Source organism: Thunnus albacares, chromosome 21, assembly GCF_914725855.1.
Source record: "Thunnus albacares chromosome 21, fThuAlb1.1, whole genome shotgun sequence".
Classification (NCBI taxonomy): Eukaryota; Metazoa; Chordata; class Actinopteri; order Scombriformes; family Scombridae; genus Thunnus; species Thunnus albacares.
The window spans coordinates 16989139-17012022 of NC_058126.1; the positions used below are offsets into that span (position 1 = coordinate 16989139).

Below are 22884 nucleotides of genomic sequence, written 5' to 3' on the forward strand. Positions count from 1 at the left end.
CAATTTGTTTCTGCCAGGCAATCACGGGACAGTCACATGAGTGGTGGGTGTGTGATGCTGGTGGAGGTGGAGGTGGTTTGAGTACTCCTCTATAGAAACTTGAATTGAATCTCCAGCTCATGCTCTTGTCCTGTGATGCATACATAAGCAATATTTAAGAACAATGGATGTGCCTGAATGTAAAAGTAGTGGGGGAAAGAGTCAAAATAATATGAGCTGTCACTACATTAAAGGACAGGTCAGCAGATATACATTACTTTCATACCTTTTGGGTGTCCGCCAGCTCAAGCTCTAAGCGTGTAACTTCCTTATTCAGGCGTGTCACTTCTTGTTCCAGCTGGCTGCGATTGGTTTGGAGTGTATGATGGGATGCAACAAGACTTTGCTTCAGACCCACCTTTTCCTGATTTCTATGGGGAGGAGAGCAAACAGTGACTGTCCGATGGCCTGTCCGAACGGCTGTGTAAGCGTACAGCAGTGCATAGTACCAATGAACACAGTGGAAGAAAAAAGGTCTTCAACAAAACAAAATTTAAACAAGGATGACTAAATTAATTATATCAACTAAATTAAAATCAGCGATTGTAATAGATTATGTTAAATTTTGCATGTAACATAAAGTTGCTATGTGCCATTTAGTATGTAGACTGTTAAGAGAATGAAAAAGAGAGTGGGGGGTAGAGGCAGAGGGGAAGGGCATGAGAGGAGAGACAAGGACAAGAACCAGGATCAGCAGAGGAGAATGAGAGTTTTATAGACTCCGTTATTACTGTCTCTCCAGCTCTGACTTCATCTGAAGAATAGCCTTTTCACACTCCGCAAGGCGCTCGACCTGCTCAGTACAGCGCTGAAACACACACACACATACGCACACAGAAAATGTGGGTAGTGGAATGTAGCCTATGCATTACGTGTCAGTGTGAATCTGAACCCATAAACTATGGATTGTGTTACTTTTGAATGTAGCTAAAATGTAAACAAATTCCCAAATCTCTCAATATAACTTTACAGTGAATGGAGTCAATTGTTTTAGTATATAATAATCTGAGAATCAAGCAATGTATTATGTGTAGGAAATATACGGCCTTACCTTCTCTAGCTGCTGTCTGTGTTTTAGCAGGCTGACGTACTCCTCATCAGAATGAGAATGACTCTGTTGATACAGCCTTAGGTCACACTCAAACATCAGTTTCTATAAGTAGAGAGAGCAAATGAAAGGTAAAAGAAGAAAAGGTAGTTTAGTAGTTGGTAAACTTAATAATACTGTAAAAATTGTAAAAATTGTAAAAAAAAATTAGAGGGCTGATTTTTGCACAGTTGATAAAAATATCAGTAGTTCACATTATAAAACAAGAATTCTACTCAGCAGGAATTCAGTTATAAATCTGTGAAGCCTCTGAAATCAGAAGCAGATCTAAAAACTGTAACAAATATTATTCTCAAAAAGAAAAGTCACAAAATGCTAGATTTGCTATATAATGAATTTAATTTCAACAGATTATATGCATTTTGGTTTACTAATAAATGACAATGACATTGATATGCCATTAAGGAGACACATTGTTATGTATTACACTCATTTGTGTATTGATTTGTTGCAGAGCACAGAGAAATGTGGCCTTGATGTTCCAAGCAAAGATGACAAACTTCAACACAATTAGCATAACATTAACACATGAATCTAGTCTGGGAAACTCCAACAGCCAATAGTGCATTAGGATCCTAGCATTGTTCCTTTAATTACAAACAAATTTCAAAAAAAGACAATGTAGCTCATTGCTAAGAATGTTGCCCATGTTCACTGTGCAGAAAAAAAGCTTAATTTATCGTTACCCTCAATCTTGGTCTATTATCTGCTGTCTTTTATAAAGGCAAATTATGTAACTAATTCAAAAGTAGACATCATCATAGGATTATGTTGGAGTGAAATATTCCCAAGTCAGAATACAAATGGACTAGAACTGAGATAGCAGAGCAAGATACTAAACTCAGGCTACTGTGCAGGTTTCCATTTCTATTTCCATTTTTGCTCAAGTATGAACTGCTATCACTCGTACATTAATTTAATATTCATTTTAAATTTGTAAAAATATTTCACTTTTGAGATTTTCTTGTAAACAGTGATCATAGGATTAGCTGAGCCCAACAGTGGCATGAGGTAGAGAATTAGCAGGACGTGAAGCTCCATAAGAACTCCTAACCTCTTGATAGGCGCCTCACAATCAAAGTCATTAGCCAGTGTAATAAAGGGCCTGAGATACAGCCATTCTTCAACAGCCTAACTCTTTTATAACCAACAGATTAAAGTTGATTGGATTAAAATGACATTCTGCCCGTCTGACCTTGGCGGCAGCAGTTAAGTTCATCCAAATTAAATTTCTCCGTAATAAAGATGATTCATTTGTTGCCTGATGTAGTAAATATAAAACAGAAAGAAAGAGGAGAAAATATTAAGTGACACGCGCCAGTGCACACATGCACCGACGCACACTTGTACACACACATACACACGTGTACAGTGACATGTGCACACAGAGGCATATACCCACTTACACAGTGATGGAGCTGGGAAGCACCTGGGCACACATGAGGGCACACAAAGACACAAATTAACATTAACGTTATATACAAAATCCAAATCTTCTTTGACAGAACTAGGGTGGGGATCCATAAAAACTGCATTCTTAAAAAATACATAACACCACTGTGAAGACTGTAAAAATATGTGCAACATATGCAGTTTTGAAATGAAAGACTGCCCCCACATCATCTCTCTATGTTACCATGCAGCAGCTTTGTTGATTCCTACACGGAAATGTAAGAAACGTCTGAAAAAATATTTTGTTTTGTGCAGTTTTAAACTGTGTAGCAACAGGCGTATTCCAAAATCATTAAGTGATCTTTGAAAAAAGGTTGTTCATTACTGCTACAAACAAATTGGCATCTGCACAGAGAGCTACATGATTAACTGTACCATGCCATGTGATGTGTGTACATGTGTGGCCTGACCTGTTGTTTGAGTGTGTCCACCTGCTCCTGCAGGGTACCCATCAGGCTTTTGTAGTGGTCCGCTTTTTGCTGGCTCTCTCTCAGTCGATTCTGATTGGCCTGGAGTTCATCTGTCAACTGGTCAAGAGACTCCTGCGAGCTCTCCCATTGGCCAACTTTTTCATGGTACCGCCGCTCCAGCTCAGCTAGCTCTTCCTTCACTGAATGAGTTGCTAATTGGGACTCTCTTAGCTGCCAATTAAACATAGTGAATAGAGCAATGAAATAATTTTTACACTGCGGCTTCACTCACAGGACTGAAGATATAAAATGTAGAATAGATATAAAGCAAAAATGTTATCACGGTAATAGTATGGTGCTACTATACAGTACAATCTACATGGTATCAAACGTTATCTACCTGTTGCTGTGAATACCGTAGCTCCTCTTCTAAAAGTTCAGCCTTCCCTTGCACCCTATGCACCTTCTCTATTGCTGCTGTGTACTTCTGTTTAAAAGTTGCAACTGTTTCTTTCTGCTCCTGGGTTTGCAAACTGGCCTCTTTCAGCTCCTCTTTGGCTCCTTTCAGCTGCTGATGAAGGAATTCCAGCTCAACTACCTGCTTTTTCAGCTTCTCTTCAGATGCTCCAATCTGAAAGCAAATACAGCCAAATGTAGTATGCATGTAGATGGGAGTAAATCTTTGCTCTATAATTTAGTGGAATTGCTGTAGCCTTAAATTCTCTTAGAGTGGACTTGTGAATAAAAGTACTTGACGTTATGTTTAATCAGGACTCTATGTGCCAAAAAGAAAAGATAAAGAGATAGATACAGTATACAGACATATGGTAAAACTAAAAAAAACAAGTATACCAAGTATACAACATTGCCTAACATGGTGAAACACACAGTGCTGCTCTACAGTAACCTCTGTCATAATGAAAGGGGAACCCAGGAAGTGAAACCGGGCTTAATCCTGGTGTTACACTAGGAATCCTACCGTAGCTCACCTTTCAAGGGGAGAGGTTGAGAAAGTTAAACCCGCTCTAACACTCAGCTTGAGTTCATCCACGTTAATCCCGCTGTAATCTGGATCAGAACATGAGGGTTTACAACTAATGACAGCCAACTAGTTAGATTTCAGTGGTTCACCGCAGCTTGGTTTAACCATGGATTAGCTCGGCCCCATCTAAGAGTAACGCTTGCTGGATGGTAGCATGACTGAGTAGAAAACCTGTTCATGCAAAGGAAGAAAGAGACGCGGAGAGGAGAGGAGAGGAGAGGAGAGGAAAGGAGAGGATGGAGGTGCGCCATAAACTTTAGTTCTCTACTTTCAAAAACTGAACAGCCTGTGTAGGTGTACGACCCTGTGCGTGGAATGTTTAAAACCATTGACTCAGCTCATGTTTAGGCACACTCGATTTTAATAAAGTGTAATGGTGAATGTTTTACCCAAGGTTACCCAAGGTAACACACACATACACAATATAAAGTGAGGTGTCATATGTCAACTTTACCTATTATAGCCGTATATTATATACTTGCTCCCTCTCTGCCAGTATTTCTTTCCCTTTAATGTATCCACTACCCAACAGTCCACACACTATTAGTGGATTTAGCATTTCTTTCTGTCACTGGATGAAAGGCCTCATAACAAGGCTTAATGGGAACACCATGGCTTTCTTGTGACCATAATCAGGAGCTTGTGCTTTGGGGAATCAAACAACCCTCATTAAATATGATGGAAAACACATCGCTTTGACCCTCATGACCTGATGAACGTCATTTGGCCTGCCGAGTATTCATGGCTGTCACATGACCGCCCTTGGTTGATAATAACTTTATTCTCCTCTTCTTCTTTTTTTTTTTTGAATCTCTCGGTCTATCTTTTCCTCTCTGTATTAATGTTTGGGACCAATTGGATGTGAGAGGTTGACAAACAGAGGGGTCATCCTGTCTTGTTTGGTAATTCAGATGATGTAGACGGGGATATATGTGAGTTGACTGCAAAATAAAGCTTGTCTGCTGTAAACGGGTCAGTTTGTTGTCCCTGGCAGAAGACTGACTATTTGATTGTCTAGTGTGATTTAGATCACACGCATTCAGATGCATTAGTGCCTCTGATTTTGCTTTTTATGTTCACCGGATTAACACAGTAGATTGTTTTACTGTAGGGTCATGGCTCAAATGACTGACAACTGAACGCACAAAAACTTGCCTTCTCTGTGGCTGTGTGCTGCTGATTAAAACTGTCCTTGAGATCCATGACCTCCGACTCTCTATCCTTCAGCCTGCTCTGTTTTTTGGCTGAGCTCAGAGTTGTTCTGCTTCAATCGGCTGTGAAGCAGGACACTTCTGTGGCTCCAGCATTCCGCATCAATCTTGTGAGCCTGTTTCACAGTTTCCCGGTCAGAGTTCAACTGATCTATGGATTTTACTAGAGATTTCACCTGTAGGGGAGGTGGTGATGAGAGGAGAGGAGAGTGTTACCTGTTGCTGACTAATACAGAACTGATCATGTAGCTGCTGCTGGTCTTTCTCCTTCTGATCTTTAAGACGCTCAGTATCTCTGACTTTTTTGCTTAACTGACAGGCCTCTTCCTTGTGACCTCTGATCTTTTGGTTCAAACGTCTGACCTCACCCTCCAGTGCTATCACCTGAGCAAGATGAGAGAGGGAGAGGAAAAGTGAAAAGGATGGGGATGGAACAACTGAGGAAACTTTATGTAGGTATACAAAGCACACACACATGCACACACACACACAGACAGACAGACAGAAAAGACAGCGAGGGGGCGGCAACAGCCTAAAAGTGAAGGAATCAGGCTTGAGTCAGAGAGTTTCCCAGTTTAGTCTCAGGACCAGATGGGAAAATGTGGGCACAGCAGACATGAATGAGTAACGATTCCCCTTTCCTTAGCTCCAACTTTCGAGGAGCCTTTGAGCAAGGTGCTACGCCTCCCACTGCTCTAATGGAGCTGCTCAGTAGCCAACGGTAGAAGACTGCAGTTGGTTTGGGCACTTCCCTCGGGTGGATGTGGGTGTAAAGCAGGGCATTGTCGGGAAAAAAAAAAACAACAACACAAGGGTGCTCGTTCAGCCTAGCCTCAGCATATGAAAGGAAAAACAAAAAATAGAAAGACAGGTTAAGGACCCTTGTATTACTCCCTAAAAAGCCTGAACACAAATTTAAACCCAAAAAAAAGGAAACAAATTTGTAAAACCCTTATTTCTCATGGAGCATAGTTGGAGGATGTTAAATTGGCAATAAGAAAAGGGAGAGAAATTAAATTAGTTGCACACCATGGCCCTTAACAAGTAACAAGCTTTTATCTGTTGTCTTTGTCCACTCTAACATTCATACAAAATATACAGGTACATTCGATATGTAATAAATTGTACTTTGTTCAACAGGTACAGTATAAAATCTGTCAAAATTGCAATATTAAAACATGTAAATATGCTCAAATCATACACACACAAACAGAAATACAGACAAATAAGCCCCGCTAAGGACATAAATGAATAAAAATGACAGGAAAAACACAAACAAGCCACCACACCTGTTTCTGTGTCCCTTGATGCTTCTGCTCAGCTGTCTTCATTTCAGCTCTCAACTGCAGAATTAACTGATCTCTGCTTCGTACCTAAACATGCAGAAAATTCCAGTAAATCCTGCATAACTCCAGTAAAATATGTTGGTATTGTGGCCATTATGTTCCTTTAGTTAAATATTAGTTAATTATTAGTTCATTTTCTGTATGGCTCGGACCTTCAAAAGCACACACACACACACACACACACATATAGACATATGGACACAGAGAGATGAACCTCGAGGTGTGAGGTGTGGAGTTTCTCATGGCTCAGAGCCAAGTCAGCCTCCAGTCTCTCTTTGGTCTGGTTGAGGTGGACACACTCCCTGCTCCTGTCCTCCATCTGGGCTCTCAGCTCATCCCTCTCCTCACGTATCTTTTCCAAATCCTTCTCTCTACCCAGCAACTGGAAAAATAAACAAGAAAAATAAGCCATTCAAATACTGCTGCAGTATCAGAGCACTTCAATACCAACACATACAGAAAACAAAAAAATAAACTTTAAATAACATAATAGGTGGCAAACATATAAAACAATATTGATTATAAGATCACACAACCCTTTCAGCATTATCTAATGTAATATACACAAAATGTTTAATTAAATTGATTCTGATTTTGATTATCATATAAATATTAACCTAAATGAAGAGAATCAGTATGAATTATGAGCATTTAAAAATCAGTCTGAGTAGTGAAGTCATTGTCTTTACCTTTTTCTGACAATCAGACTGCTGCGTCTTACTCTCTGTGAGCTCCTTGACTAGTGCGCACATCTTAATCTCCCTCTTCTGAATCTGGAGGACAAAAACATTTCCCTCACAGATTAAGGATGTTACAAGATGCTTCTTTAATTGCAAAACACAGATGCTCTTTTAGATTATATTTTGAAAATGTAATATTATTGTCAAGCCTTATTGTCAACACAAACTGTATCTCAGGAAACTGGGGAACTTAGGTCACTGTTTACAAAACTTGAGATAAAATATTCCAGTCTTGTTATCAGATTTGTTTTTAAGGTAACTGTGGTGGTGGGTGGATGATGATACGTACAGTACAAAGAAACGGTTGTTTATGCTTCTCTTGAGTATACAGTGTGCCTGACAATTGCTTGTGTTTGTCTGTTTCCTTGGTGACCTTCCCTAATTACCCACTTCAGTTCTGCGCCCATGTGTGTGTGCGTGCAAGTCTGCATGTGCTTTCATGTGTGAGTCCTCACAAGTTTGCTGGGGAAATGTTATCGACTTCTTTATCTCTTCTCTTTTGAGTTCATCGAGTCTGTATCTTGTCAAGGTTTTTCTCTGTTTGAGGTCAGTCAAAATGGCCAGGTATCTGCCAGCATGTGTTAAAAAGGTTTCTAATTTATTTCTGGAGTTGTTTTTTTTTGGTCAGCGCTCATGTCTGACTACATTTTTTTTTTTAAGATGTTCAGAATTTGCTGTTAGAGGTTGAAAGGAGAACCACATCACCTGCATATCTGGGCATCTGGATGCAAGAAATGTGACTGTTGTAATATATACAAGTTAATTTACTGTATATAGATACTGAATAAAATGGAAATAAGATCACGGCCTTGTCGTACTCCACAATGTGAAAAGAAATAAAACCATTGTACCTTTTGTGTCTAATTTGTGCTGCACATTTATTACTGGTTCATACATTTTATGCAAACCAAGCTACCACTTTCTATTTATATATACAACAGTCCTTCATGCCAAATTGAGTCAAATGCTCACTCTCTTTTTCTCCATCCCTCCCCACCTCCAGTCCGTCCTGCATGATCCAGGGATTGTTTTGACCAGAGTTGAGGGCTCGTTTGTAACTGTCCGAGGGGATTGATGGAGTTAACTTGGCTCTTTGACCTCTCACCTCTGGCTGTCAGCAGCCAGGCTCGCTAAACACACTAAACCTGAGCTACGGCAAGGGGTAGAAAAAAAAAAAAAAAAAAAAAACAACACTACATACACACTGCCATGCACATACGGGCGAAATCACAAATGAATGCTCATGTAAAACACACTCATACATAGATGTAGTACCCTGGACAGCTATAATGCAGTATCTATAGACATCAGATAAAATAATACATTTTTCAGATAAAAACACACATTGTGGAAAACAAAACGGATGACCAGATCATTTATTCATGTTACAAATACAAGTCATTCCACTTACCCACAGCAAATACAACACTCACTTCCTGCCAATTTTTAAATCTTAGCTTGATTTATCTTTGAGCCTGTGTGTGTGTGTGTGTGTGTGTGTGTGTGTGTGTGTGTGTGCGTGCGTGTGAATTCCCAATGTGAGCATGTGATAGGCAGAATGGATGTTGATAAACACCGGAGGATGTCGTGTCAAAACAGACAACTTGTCAAAAACGACGCGCTAACTAGGTCAATCACAAAGTTTAAGGAGAAACTTTGGAGTGGAGCTTTGGTTTATGCATGTCTCTATGTGGATGTCTACGTGTGTGTGATAAGCTCCTGAACGAATCTGCGGGAGGGGGACCTCCAATATCGAAGGTATTTTTAAATCAATGAGCTCTTAAGTGTATCTCAGTCTCAATGTGTTCGCATGTACGCATGCACACAACACTCAGCGCAGATAGAATCCCTACTGACAGACAATGACAAGATAAAGAGAGGGAGAAAAAAGGGGGGAGAGGACGACAGGAGGGGGAGAAATAATATTTGAACAGTCGGGGGTGGGGTTGGTGATGGGGGGGGGGTGGGGGGGAGGGAGGGGGATGAAAGAGAGAAGTGGCAAGGCAAGAAAAGAAATGAGCAATAAGCGAGATCAAGAAAGAAAGCAGAGAGAGAGAAAAATCAGTAAGCTATTCTGATGGTTGTAAAGCATTGTGAGCAGGACCGATGTTTGTCCAAGTCCAACCTTGAAGACTTGAACAACCTTCCACAATACTGCTTACCTTTCACTGTACTGCTCTTTCTGTCTCCTTTCATTCTTGTTTGCTTTCTCACTCCCCCCCCCCCCCCCCCCCCCCAACAGCCGCTCTTGTCCATTTCAAATAATATGCAATTTGAATTCTTTTTTCCCAATGCGCTTTACAGAAGAACTATGAGTGCATACTTTTAAACTCAAGTCCCAGTGGGGAAGCTGTAGGCAACACTATGCTGGAGTGTGCGAGGGAAACGTCTGGATTTTTCAACCTGGACCCTATTTTCCCATCATTTTATGTCTAAGTGACTAATGGAAACAACAATTTTTGAAATTTCATGCACTTCAGCTGGCAGCCGGGAAACAGGCTGCAATGTAATCCTTTGGAGCAATTGTACCCGGTCAATGTATGTCCACTAAAAAGTGTTTGTTTTTGCCATTGACAGGCTCAGATTGTTATTATAAGTGTCTGGCAACATTATGGAAAGAACCATACACCTAAATAAACAGCTAAATATTCAGCCATGACTTTGAAAATCTTTTAGATAACACTCAGCTATGCTTCCTGTACTCTAACACAGAAACTCTTCCGAGCACTCTTCTCTCTTACTCTCACTCGCGTTTCCACCGTTGTCTTCCTACAACAACTCCACTTTCGCAAGACATCAGAGTGAGACCTCTCCTTGAGCGAGACTTGGTTAGATACAATAACAACAAGACCGGATCAAGCGAAAGGTAAAGACAAAAAGTTCTGTTTCTCTGAAGGGATCCTTCTATAATGTTGTCAGACACTTATAATGACAACCTGAGCATGTCAGTGGCAAAAACCAGCACTTTTAGTGAACATACATTGACGGGGTGCTATTGCCCCAAAAGGATTACATTGCCCTTTTCATGGCTGCCAGCTGAAGCGCTCTCGCTCAATACTGGACCAATTTCAAAAATTGTTGTCCCCATTAGTCACTTAGACACAAAATGATGGGAAAATAGGGCCCAGGTTGAAAAATCCTTAAGTTTCCCTTTCACAATAAATACAAAGGTTGGACATCACACACTGAACTAACATTCACTGATTTTTTTGTTTTTTTGTTCATGTTGCATCCTGTAAGCACACAGATTTGAAACACAACAAGCTCTTATGCCACAACTAAATGGAACAAATATCCCAAACATTATATTTACAGTAATTTTTCTCCTCTTTCACACACAATTTGATTTGCTTTAAATAGTTTCCATGAGGATTTAAGTCAATGAGCAGCTCACACTAGTGTATTCAGTATCACAAACACGTGACAAAAAACCCTTTTTGATATGAGAAATGTGACCTCCCCAAACAAAACTAAAGCACAATGACACAGATTTTTGGCTACTGTAATCTCATGATTCTCATGACCATAGTTCAATCTTTTGTGAATGGACAACACAACCAATTGGATCACAAAGGATGCCCTTTAATATCAACCTCTCTCCCCTTTTCTCACACAAAACCCCTCCCTCTGTCTCATTCCGTCTTCTACTCCTTCCTGTGTACATTTATGACCTGCACATTTAAAAGAAGAGCCTCCAGAGAACTGTGCGTATGTGTGCATGTATGTGTGTGTGTGTGTGTGTGTGTGTGTGAGAGAGAGATTTTTGGTCCTGGGAAGATGAAGCAGATCATCCCAGAAACAAAGCTTCTTGTCATGTTAATGGTTTCACTATACTTTCAAGTCCCTCAATGGGGCGGTTTGGAACAGCGTAACACTTTAACCACATGTTAAAACTACAGCAACATGTGGCCATTTGCCTGACGATGATGTGTGTGAGTCAGTGAGATGGAGAGAACTACTAATAGAGATAGAGAACGAGTAAAAGATGAAAGACACACAGATGAACCAGGAAGGGATTAAAAAGTATTTTGTGCTTAAAAAATATTATTGTTGGTCAAAAAAGAGGAAACATCTGCTTTTATTTAGTGAATTTCAAATGTTATTTTTGTTTTCTCCACTGCTTTGTCAAGAAAACTACAAATGATGATACAAAAAAAATTATAGACATGTGATTTGATTGGTTTCTAAAATAGAACAAAAAACAAAGAATTTAATTAAAATAATGTATATAGCAGCAGTACAGTACACACTACTTTATATTATAACCAAGTAGAATAACAATTGGAATGTACTGTTGTTCATGTAAAATGCAGCCTTTCAGTCTGATCCATCTTTCTCTCCCCTTTTCTTTTCTCTCTACATGTATCTAAGCCTGTGTGGATGCACCAATTTACCACTGATTTGACTAATGTTATTTAGTAGACTCTCACAGAATTAACCTTATGAACAAAAAAAAAAGAAATTCAACCCATGCTCAAAGGTAGCTGAGTGGTCAAGTATTGTCCTGTGGAACCCCCTAGGACTAAAGTCAGACCGCCTCTTCCTCTCCTCTGCTCCCTGTTCCTGTCGACTTCCCAGCAGCTCCAGTGAATAAGCTAGAAATAATAGTGAGTGGGCTACTCATTCTACAAAGAAAAAAGGCAAAAATGATTTCCTATTCTTCTGAGCAAAGAAGTCTAAGTGAAAGGAGGAGAGAGTAAGAGGGAGAGTGAATCAGCAGAGTACATTTCAGATGAAGGAGAGAGTCTTGACAGTATTTGTTCAGCTGTGCTAATGTTAGGACATTTAGAGCAGCGGAGGAAAATACTTAATAGAATGTCCTCTCAGTTTCACAATATTCAAGTGGGAGTAGGCACATTCACTCTTTCTCACACACACACTACTACAACTGTCCATACAATAATAATATGTGTGTGTGTGTGTGTGTGTGTGTGTGTGTGTGCATGTGTGAGAGAGAGCTTGTAACAGATCAGAGAAACAGCAGTTTTGGTGTATAAAGCAGGGCCAGATGTGGAGCAGAAACCGGATCCCTGGACGGAGTGTAATGGTCCATCCGCTGACTTAACCGATCCAAACATGAAGGACACATGCAGACTCTCTCATACAAATACACCACACATATGCACAAAGAAATACAGTACAACTGAGTAGCATGCAGTGTAGTGTTCATCCACACCAAAAACATGAAGGAAAAACACACCTGGGTGCACACAAACATGGGTGCAAACACACATTTGACCATCTTACACAGTTGATAATGGCTTGTCTTGAAGGAGTGAAATCCCAATTCAACAGTTTGGTTATATCCTGCTGGATGGCAACTAAATTCACGTTCACTCCTTGAGAGTGAATGACAAGAGGTTAAAAATATGCTCTAAAATTTTGAATCAAAACGTGTTATTTTAGCAAAGGCCACTCACTTTCATATAACATGAGCTACAGACCATGTAGTCTATAGCTGGGTGACTGTTGTAACAATAGCCTCAGTGATAGCCAACAAAATCCTGACCTTAACCCTAACCAGAGAAATATTCTGAAAATGAATATTGTCAGTGAAGAGGTTTGCCAGTGAAAAGGACTGAACCTCGTGGGCTGCTTCTTTTTTTTTTTTGATAAATCCAAGCCCTTGAAATTCACCAATAGCTTTGTGAAAAGTATCTTTCCAACCTGGTTAATTGAAGGTTAAATACAAACCACTAACATATGCTTTTGGCATACTGTATCACAAAAAGGGCAGAGCATAAAAAGGTCTAAAAAGCATTGCAGCATGTGATTTTTTTTAGTTTTACTGTAGCCCTAGCAGGGGGGGAAAAAATCCCATTTTAGCAGAATAATCCCAAATTTTCTGTCTGTCTTTGTCAAAAGTGTGTGTTTTTAATAAGGCTCTAAATATCAGAACATCCCATTACCCATTATCTAAAACCTTATTATCAGCACTATTGTAGAAATAGACAATGCCTGTCACAGAGAATATTACATTTGAAAATTGAACATTTAAATGAATCCCTCACCTGTGCGATCCCTCTTATCAGTCCCATTGTGGGAAAAGACAATGCATTACATTAAAGTGAATATTATATTTCATCTCCATCCTGTAGAAATTGCGTATTTTTAGTTTAACCATTTTTTTTTCTCTTGGCATTGTCCACTTTATGTAGAAAATGTTTTGTGACCTTGTGAGGCAGAGAACTCGCTGATAACGCTGGTATCAAGTGTCAACAATACATGGCCGACAACAGGGAAGTCAAATGCGCTTGTCTCAGTTAAATTATTGCAATAAAGTGGTTATGTATTTAATATGTGAATGAAGGTCTTGAGTAAGAAAGCAATTACCTTCTTTTCAGTGGTGCGACGTGCATTAGTTAATTCCTGCTGCAGACGCTCCACCTCTTTGTTGGCATGGTGGAACTGGTCCTGAATCTGCTGCCTCTGCTGCCTCTCCACGCTCAGACTGGCTTCAGCCTGATCCAGGGTCTCACTTATGTCACTCACCATGTACTCACTAGTCTGTAACTGAGGGGTGTGCAGAAATAGATAAAGAGGGGGGTAGAGATGAAGAATAAGTTCAGTATGTGTGGTTGTCTATGGTTTGAACCTACTCCAAAGGCTGAGAGAGGGGCAGGCAGGCACACAGACAGCTGTAGAGACTGATGCCAAGGAAGAGAGGCACAGAAGAAGAATGGGTGAACCGTTACAGCTACAACAAGAAGGAGATGAGAGTATAATTTAGGGATGTTTGCCTCTTCTCTGTCTCCATGGCACTGAAAAGGAACATCATAAAGGCATTGTGCCAGTCTGGGGAACCTTACAGTTACTGCTTTGACTCAGGAGCAATAAAACTGCAAGTCTACAAATCATAAAGTTGTAGGGCACTAACTTTAGACTACTGTAGTGCTTCTTAAACCTTGGGGCAAGGCTCGTGAGTTGCTGTCTTTTTTTTCTACTGGCTCCCCATCAGACAAGAGAAACAATATGCTTTGATTAACACGGGTCCTTGGAAAACACCATATTTCTTTAATGTTACCTTCCCTCTCTAGATGTTTAGCTAGGCTACTACATTTTCCCTGTCCAATGAAATCATGCTTCAAAGCCTATGTATACACAACCCTGGAAAGGCAAACAGATCCAAGTACATTTTCAAATGGATACCAGTGTAAGCTATTTAAAATATCGATGTGTCAGTGATAATACTTAGGAGGTGAAAGTATATGTAAATGCTAGTGTCTATTATCATTCAGTGCATCTTGTCAGCACTATATGTGACCTGTTTGGTCCTGTGCATCACCTACTAAATCAATCCTTCCAATATAAATTTCTTGTACGGGCAAATTAATTTGGATTCTGATATAAACAAGCTTTTTATTGGGAAAAGGAAAAGACAAATTTGAGTCAGACTCAAATCCCTGACAGTGCAAGTATGCAAAGTCAGCCCCAGTGCATCAAGATATGAGGGAATACAATCTTAAAATGATCACATTTAAACTGCTGCCGTGTCCCAAATACATCACTAATGTCAATTAAGTAACAGGGAAATTAAGTTAGTGTTAGAAAAGTAAGAGCACAAAGTCGGCACATGAGAAAGTGTTTCGAATGTTCCCTCGTCAAGTAACATGCTTTTATGTTGAATGTACTTCATTTAGTTGCCTGGCAAGCACTCGCATCACTAAAACACTAGTAGCAGATGAATGACTCGGTTTGGTCAAGGACACAGTAAATGGGTTAATTTAAACCTAAAACACATCACTGCCACGCGCCGCTCTGATATACCTAGAGGGGCGAGAGGAGGAGGAGGAGGAGGAGGAGAAGGAGAGAGAAAGAAATACAGTCGGAGTGAGACAGAGAGAGGGACAGAATCACAAGAAAGAGAGAGAAAGGACAACGAGCAAAACCTAAAGGCCATACCATTCATCATGCGTATGACTCTTTAATGTTCCCATTCATTACCATTGGTTCTCATTGGGGGCGAGAGTGAGACTGGACAAGGGAGATGAGAGAGAAAAAGAAAGACAAGAAAAAAAAATAAAGATGGAAAGCAAGAAAGAATGATCTGAAGAAAAATAACCAATGAACAAAAGAGAAACAGAACAAGATTTAACCCCCCTCCTCCACTCTTAGTCCCTCTCTTGGCTAAGTGATATTCATAAGAACATGGTTCTTTATTGTACAACGAGCCAACCCTCTGTGGAGGTAAAATGGTGGCGATGAGTTATTAAATATGGAGAGAGGTTGAGAGAGGAAAGGCAGAGGAGGAGGGGAAGAAGGACGGATGATTAACTGTGAAGGAAGTAAAAAATGAGGAGAATTCCCCGATGTACCTGACTGGATTTGATTTAGAGAAGGTTGCCCAATTCTGTTCCTTATTTAAGAAGAGCTTACCTCCTGTGTGTGTTTGTGTCACCTACTTTGCTCTGCAGTGCAGCCAGGCTGTCTTCGAGCTGTGTGTTGTCTTGGACCAGCTGTTGTGTGTGTTTCTCCTTCATAGCCAAGGTTCTCTTCAGAGAGTCCTGTGTGGCTTGCAAACCAACCACATCCTGGTCCAGGTGCCTCACATGCTCCTCTCTTTCTTTCATCTGGCATGTGCCGCACATACACACACACACACACACACACACACAGCAGAACATTGTGTACAGTATGTGCACATATACAGTTAAGGCACAAATTAGTATACACTATGTTATTTTCATTCTTTTCCTGGTCTTTAATAATACTAAAGCCTGTAGATTTTACCTCCCTTGTGTCTATGCAAACACCAAAAGGGCAAATAAAAGTAGTATGCTTGGATGCATCTTTTCACCTTATTATTAATTTCATGCCTCAGATTACGCTAAGTAGAGCTAGCACTTCCACTGAATCTGAACAATTGTCAAAATATCAAATGAAATAAAGTATGTTTACTTCATAGATTTCACATTTTGCTTACAATTTCATGACTCAAATAGGAGAAATTCATATCGCTTTTTTGTACAATGGCCACTATGGTTGCCCCCTACAGAGCCTCTCAAATTGTTTTTTTTAAAGGGGACATGTCATGATTTTTGTGATTTTGTTATTTTTTATACTGTTATGTTGTCAGATGGCTATGTTAGACATTGTTAAAGTTCTAAAACATGAAAATGCTCCCTGAAAGTCAAAAGCCCAGGCTTCAGCCTTCTCTGAACACTTCGTTTGCAATGTTACCTCTACTTCCTCCTCATGATTATGTCAGATTGTCCATGCATGCTCGCAAGCGGCCGTCTGTTCCATAGTCTTTGTGGCTAAGGTTGTTATCTGGGTTGTTCACATTGTCCACTCGCATTTAGATGTATTTGAGAAGTTTCCATTTCATGTAAAGAACGAGAAAAATACTGAAATTCTACTCCTACTGTTTGTTTACGCGTTATTTTTTTTTCCTACCCACATTCTGTGAAGACCTGCCCCTTCTCTGCCTCTGATTGGCTCTGACTCTGATATTTTTGCCCTAACCCTAACCCCTGGGACACACTGGATGTGTGAGCAGCACGTGTGCATCGCAGAACCTCTTGCTTTTCCTTTCGGTGCCCATGTTAACAGGTTAGAGCTGCCACACTGCCGGCTACTGTGTCGCTTCATCTAAAGATTCGAAATCTCACCTATTTTCTCTGCGTGACGCGCGCGGTTCTCAGCAGAAATAGACAGGGAAAACGAGAAAGATAGGGCTGCTAGTGGCAGAAGCGCCGCAGCAGACACGCTTCCAGTGTGGACGCTGCAAGCGTGAGAGACGCAGCAGTTAAGCGACGCACACACACTGCTGAGGTTCACGCATCCAGTGTGTCCCAGGCGTAACCATCTCATTCCTCATGCCTAAACCTAACCAACCTAACAAACCTAACCAAAAAAGGCAAAAAGTACTAGCCAATCAGAGGCAGAGTAGGGCGTGTCTTCGCAGAATGCAGGTAGGAAAAAAAATAAGGCTTTGTTTACGTAGCCTCCAGAACTGCCTGAAGTCTGCAGAGACGCAGCTGAACGCAGAACAGAGTGGGCTGACTGGGAGGGGGGTCTTAAAAAGACAGGAGCTAAAGCAACCTGTTTCAGACAGAGGCTAAATTGAAGGGCTAGGTAAAGGGCGACTATAAGATAAATAAAGAGTTTTTTGAACTGTAAATCATGCAAAGGTATTCAAGTAGAGCCCCAGATGAAATATATAGACCGGGAAATGTGCATGATACGTCCCCTTTAATTTTTTCTTGTTTTCTTGCAATCCATTGGGTGTGTACAAGAAAATATGCTTGTGCCAAAGATCTTGTGAAAGACGGTCTCTTGTGTGCACCAGATCTCAATAGTCTGTCCAATAATATTGGCAGATGTACCAAAGATACAGTAATTTAAAGTGGAAAAACCTCAACATGTTTTATCATGCGTATTAGGTCTCTGGCATTTCGTCTGGAAAAAGTATCTTTTAGTCTAACTCTCATGGTGTCTGTTTAAAACTGACACACCCAAACGCTTATCGTAAACCTCCAAAATGGAAATTGTAACTCACAATCTATGCATGTATGCAGAACCATGGAATAAAGCACATGACTATTATCTATAAATAGTTGAAAACTAAAACAGAATAACTGTTGTTGTGTGTTACTGTAAATAAATTGTGCTTGATTAATTATTGGGGGAAAGAGACTAATTATTTCTAAGGAAGCAGACAGTGGATGAACTCCTCACCCCATGCATGAATGTGAGTGTGTGTGGGCCTGTGGTTCAGAACCCCTTGCCAAATCAAAGCCCCTATTCATTAGCACTGTGTTAAATGAGCCCTGTGTTAGATTAGTAAGGAGACTCCGCAGACAGTCAACACACACATGTAAACACACACTCACAATCACATTTACATACCCACACACATACACACTTTTATATGCACATGCATGCGCAAGTACCCACGCCGTTACACATTTTTGTCAGACTAGATGATTTAAGATATAACCACATGCGATATACACTCAAACACACACACATAGAGGGTTCCTAAAGTGCAGTATTCTTCTTAACTGCTGATAATCTCTTAAACTCTCTCGCTGTCTCCTCTAACAGCAGACTGTGGTTCTGGACATGTGCCTTGGTACTGACACAGGCCTCCTCTGCCTCTTTTAGAAAGCTCTCCAGACAATCCAGTATATATATCATCCAACGTATTGTAACAGTGAGCTAAAGGTGGTCTTTTATGGAGTTAACTCATCCACATCATGGCTAATAGATGGTAACAATTATAAGCAATAGGGCCGTATTACAAGAGTGAATTAAAATTACTCTTTTATCTGGATATTCCACCACTTTTAGTGTCACTATTGGGAAATAAAATAAGTTTTACAAAACTGAGACAATAATGTGTGGATTTCAGTGCTAAAGCCAAGTAGACTGCAAAAGCGCAGTTAAATGTATTAGAAAAGTGGGCAAAAGTTCGTCTTCTTTATGCTAACCCATCTATAGTGCAAGAGGGATTTCAGATGAAAAACGATTATGAAGCAAAAGAGCACATTTGCTACACATTTTAAATATCATAATCATCAATGTTTAACTACATTAAAGAAATTACATCTTACTAAAATTCAGCTACTGCAACTGTTTTTACTGTACTTACTTTTGACTGCAGTTCATTCCATTAGACCAAAAACAGGAAATCATATGCAGTATATCCAAATATTATATCCAAAACCTTGATTGCCACCATCATATCATTGTATTGCCAATTCATATCATTATGTTTTTTTTAAAGTGTGCAAAGCATATAATTGAGGATGCGCATTAAACAAAATAAGCTTAAGTCTAAGGTACTTGCAGGATTGAAAAACTCTGAGCTCAGTGACTGCAAATGCTCACAAGAAAGCAGGACGACTCTGTGAAAAACAAACCTTCTCATGCAAGATGACCTCTAAGTTAACTTTGCATATTAAAACCCTGGCATTATTTACCTGATTGCTACAACATTTACAGGAACACAGTTTGATAAACCCTGTATGCATTGTTTTGTGCATAACACATCCAAAAAAAATGACATGATTGTTTCTCTTTTCTCTTTTCATGTTTACATAAAGCCCAAGTGTCATAAAACATGTTGTTTTGAGGTTTGTGCAATATATTGTGACTGTGCCTAGTGTGTAGCACTCTCCGGCTATTTTGTTTGTCATATTTGTCAAGTTATTTCTACAAAGAATGAAGGCGTAACTGAAATGTTAACAATTCAATCAATTCACATTCACACAGGGCTACTAATAATTATGCACATGACAGTGAAAATGAAAAACACTCAGGAAAACAGCATCATATCATGTTTTTTATTCACTGGTATGCAATTGGCTATTTCATTGTTACAGTATATTCTGTGTCCTGGTTTAATGAGATAATTCAACTTCCTCTTGAGATTTACTGAAATAGTGTGTAGTAAATATGCTGCTTGTAGACTAGGGACCAGAGTCAAAGAACATATCAGAGTATTTCAAATAAACACGTGCCGTTAAGCAGGTCTAATGCTTTAAGAATGTACTATACCATATATGGATTTAAGTTAAGGTGTCGTATTAGGATTGGCACATTAACTAGGTCAGTAAGCTCATGATAGATTTGAACTATGTATTAACTATGTATAAAAGTAAATGGAGAGAAAATATTAAATAAATATACTGATTGTTCTATGTCATCTTAGTTAAAATGATGTGCTGTAGCTAAGCTAACTAATGCGAGCAAGTGCATAAGACAGTTAATGTGTCAATAGCTGATGCAGCAGTGTGTGCTTGCCCCCCCCCCTTTCCCCACCTCCCACCCAGGACAAAAGTAACTGCAAAGTAAAGTGACTAATAAAATAGGGACTTTTTTTCAAGATTTTTCAGACTGTCTGTCCGTGTCAGCTAGTGATTCACAGTGTGTTGCTTTTTTCTCCCGTGGAAAGTTAAATGTCTTGAGTTTTATTAGCAATGTGATATTTATGGTCTTAAAAGTTTCTAAATCATCATTGAAATGATCACTTACTAAAGTATGTTCAGATCATAAAAGTCACATTATTATTAGCGAAAACAAAAATGGTTGCATTGCTTAATATTCTTTTTAAATAATCTGTATACCCAGTTTATTAACATTTTCATAATTGCACCCACTATAGGTCCTGTCTGATCTATCCACCAGGCAGCTAGTTAAAGAGCCCAATGTCTGTCAAAATCCCTGCTATAGTCCAAGGTCTTTATGGCGCTGACTTTGAGAACTCCATAATATTGTTACATAATTAATACATTACGGCGATTTTTCTCATCTCCAAATCTGCCACCATCAGAGATGATTAAAGTTCCCATGTGGTCTGTGTGAAGTCTTAATTCTCCAGTGGGGGAGTATAGGACCTTGGCTGGAAGTCCGGAAGAAAGAATATCAGATTTGTGATTTTATTTCAAATAAGTGCTTAAGCCTTGGACTTTCATATTAGTAGAGCCCCTATTGAGAGAGAGACCTCAATCTGATCAAGTCTCATTACTTTAGCAATCAAAGTTTCGCCCCTGGGGTCCTGCCCTCCGCCTCCTTCTTCTTCTCCTCCTCCCGTCTCCTTCCCTTTTTTCTCTCTCCTCCTAGCCATCATATGTTTTTGCCAACAAGGTGAAAGGGAGAGCGGCTTGCACAAATCCTTGATTGGCCAAAGTCTATCCTCCATCTAGGATTACGAATAGAAATGGAACGTTTGAGGACAAAGGAAGGAGGGATGAGATGGGAAGAGACAGAGAGAAAAAAAAAGAGAGAGATTGAGTGTGAGAGAGAGATGTGAGTTGCAGAGTTATGGGCACAGAGAGAGAGAGAGAGAGAGAGAGAGAGAGAGAGGGTGGCTAATATAATTGAATTAAAAAGATGGAGCGGGGCCATTTCTAAGCAGGTGGGAGTGTGGAGTGAGAAAGAGCAGGCGAGATATTAACTTCTAATAAAAGAGAGATTAGAAAGTGGCTAGGAGGACTGCTCTGTCTTTACCTGTGGGAGTGACGGCCCCCACATAACCTTTCACTGCAATATGCACACTGATATTGGCCACCATATTCTGAGAATACCACACAAAGACAGACAAGTATACAGTATACAAGCATTCATGCACACACCTGTGTCTCTGTGGTTCTTATATAGATAGATAGATAGATAGATAGATAGATAGATAGATAGATAGATAGATAGATAGATAGATAGATAGATAGATAGATAGATAGATAGATAGATAGATAGATAGATAGATAGATAGATAGATAGATAGATAGATAGATCAATATATTTATATATATATATATATACACACACACACACACACACATACACATGCATGAATAGTTGACATTTGGGGAGAGACCCAAGCGCACACACAGTCATGAGCACAGTCTGACAGTAATGCATTATCAGCTCTCATTCAATGATCAAACAGGCGGCAGCCATCAGATAATGAAGACGCAGCTCTTTGGGAAGCTGCTGCTATTCAGACAATTAATTAACTAATTGGTCTAACGAGCTCGTTAATGCCACGCTTTTTTGGCAGCTGGTGTGAATACATTAACAAGGCTAATTCAATTAAACAGGTGCAGATTTCACAGCTGCCTCTTTCACAGGCACACACACACACACACACACACACACACACACACACACAAATCCTACAGGTGTTGTGTACATGTTCGCTCCATTTGACTCTGATGTCTTTCTCAGCGAAACCTTGGCATTTGATCAAAAGCATAATGATATGCAGATCAAGTAGTGTGTACTTGTGTGTTTTTGTGTGGGTGTGTGTGTGCGTGTGTGTTTCTGTGTCGGTGCTTGTGCCTCAACGGGCTGGTGTGCCTTTGAATCAAAAGTACAGCTCAATAAACTCCAGCAGCATTGGTAATCTGTATAATTGAAAGGGTATAAAATAAGTGGGTGGAAAACTGATTGAAGCGCTATAGAGCATTGTTAAATTAGCTGACAGGATCCCAGGGGTCAACCAGTAATGTTAGCCAAAGCTTCACAAGGCAATACATTTTTTTTAATTTGATAGCTTTTCAGTACTATACTGTACAATGTCTACTTGTGTGTTTGACAAAAACTCACTGGATCCAAAAGCATCTGTATATTTCTGCTAACTCACCCGCTGTCTCACTCCGTTCAGTTCTTCAGTTAGTTGTTTAACACTCATCTCTTTCTCCTCCATCCGTCTCTCAAATAAGGTGCTGAGCTCGTGCCGCAAAGACGTCATTTTGGCCTCGGCCTGCAACAGAGCCGATGGTTCTTATCATTCACTGTTGTTTCTGTCGGCTCACTTCTAGTTTTGCTTGAATATTTTACAGTGGAAGAAATGTCTTCTCTCAAATTGAATGATTGAGTGAAGAATCAGTTATGAGCAATGCTGCATGGGATTGTCCTCATAAGAAAATAAAATCAGAATACCATTTCAAAAAATAGTGACAGACATAAAAAAAAAGACTGACTAGCTCTGCATACACGTGATAAACAACACATACTCTCCCTACACATCAGGATGGACGGTATGCTTCTACACACACGCATACATTTTTCTTTAGGCTTAAAATGTT

At 39.8% G+C, this 22884-nt stretch overlaps 1 protein-coding gene across 4 annotated transcripts in view; it reads right to left on the reverse strand.

Annotated features, from left to right (window-relative positions):
• Positions 1 to 22884, reverse strand: part of LOC122972884 (trichohyalin-like) — a 97697-nt gene that overhangs the window by 32120 nt on the left and 42693 nt on the right. For 3 of the 4 annotated variants that reach the window (XM_044340279.1, XM_044340278.1, XM_044340281.1), the window contains 12 exons: positions 22440 to 22559; positions 15751 to 15918; positions 13682 to 13861; positions 7298 to 7381; positions 6823 to 6990; positions 6552 to 6635; positions 5479 to 5646; positions 3410 to 3640; positions 3010 to 3240; positions 1091 to 1192; positions 771 to 847; positions 266 to 410 (listed from right to left, as the gene is read on the reverse strand). In XM_044340279.1, coding sequence (XP_044196214.1) covers positions 266 to 410; positions 771 to 847; positions 1091 to 1192; positions 3010 to 3240; positions 3410 to 3640; positions 5479 to 5646; positions 6552 to 6635; positions 6823 to 6990; positions 7298 to 7381; positions 13682 to 13861; positions 15751 to 15918; positions 22440 to 22559 — 1758 coding nt within the window. The remainder of the gene's footprint in view (positions 1 to 265; positions 411 to 770; positions 848 to 1090; positions 1193 to 3009; positions 3241 to 3409; positions 3641 to 5478; positions 5647 to 6551; positions 6636 to 6822; positions 6991 to 7297; positions 7382 to 13681; positions 13862 to 15750; positions 15919 to 22439; positions 22560 to 22884) is intronic. The other variant, XM_044340280.1, reaches the window with a different exon arrangement.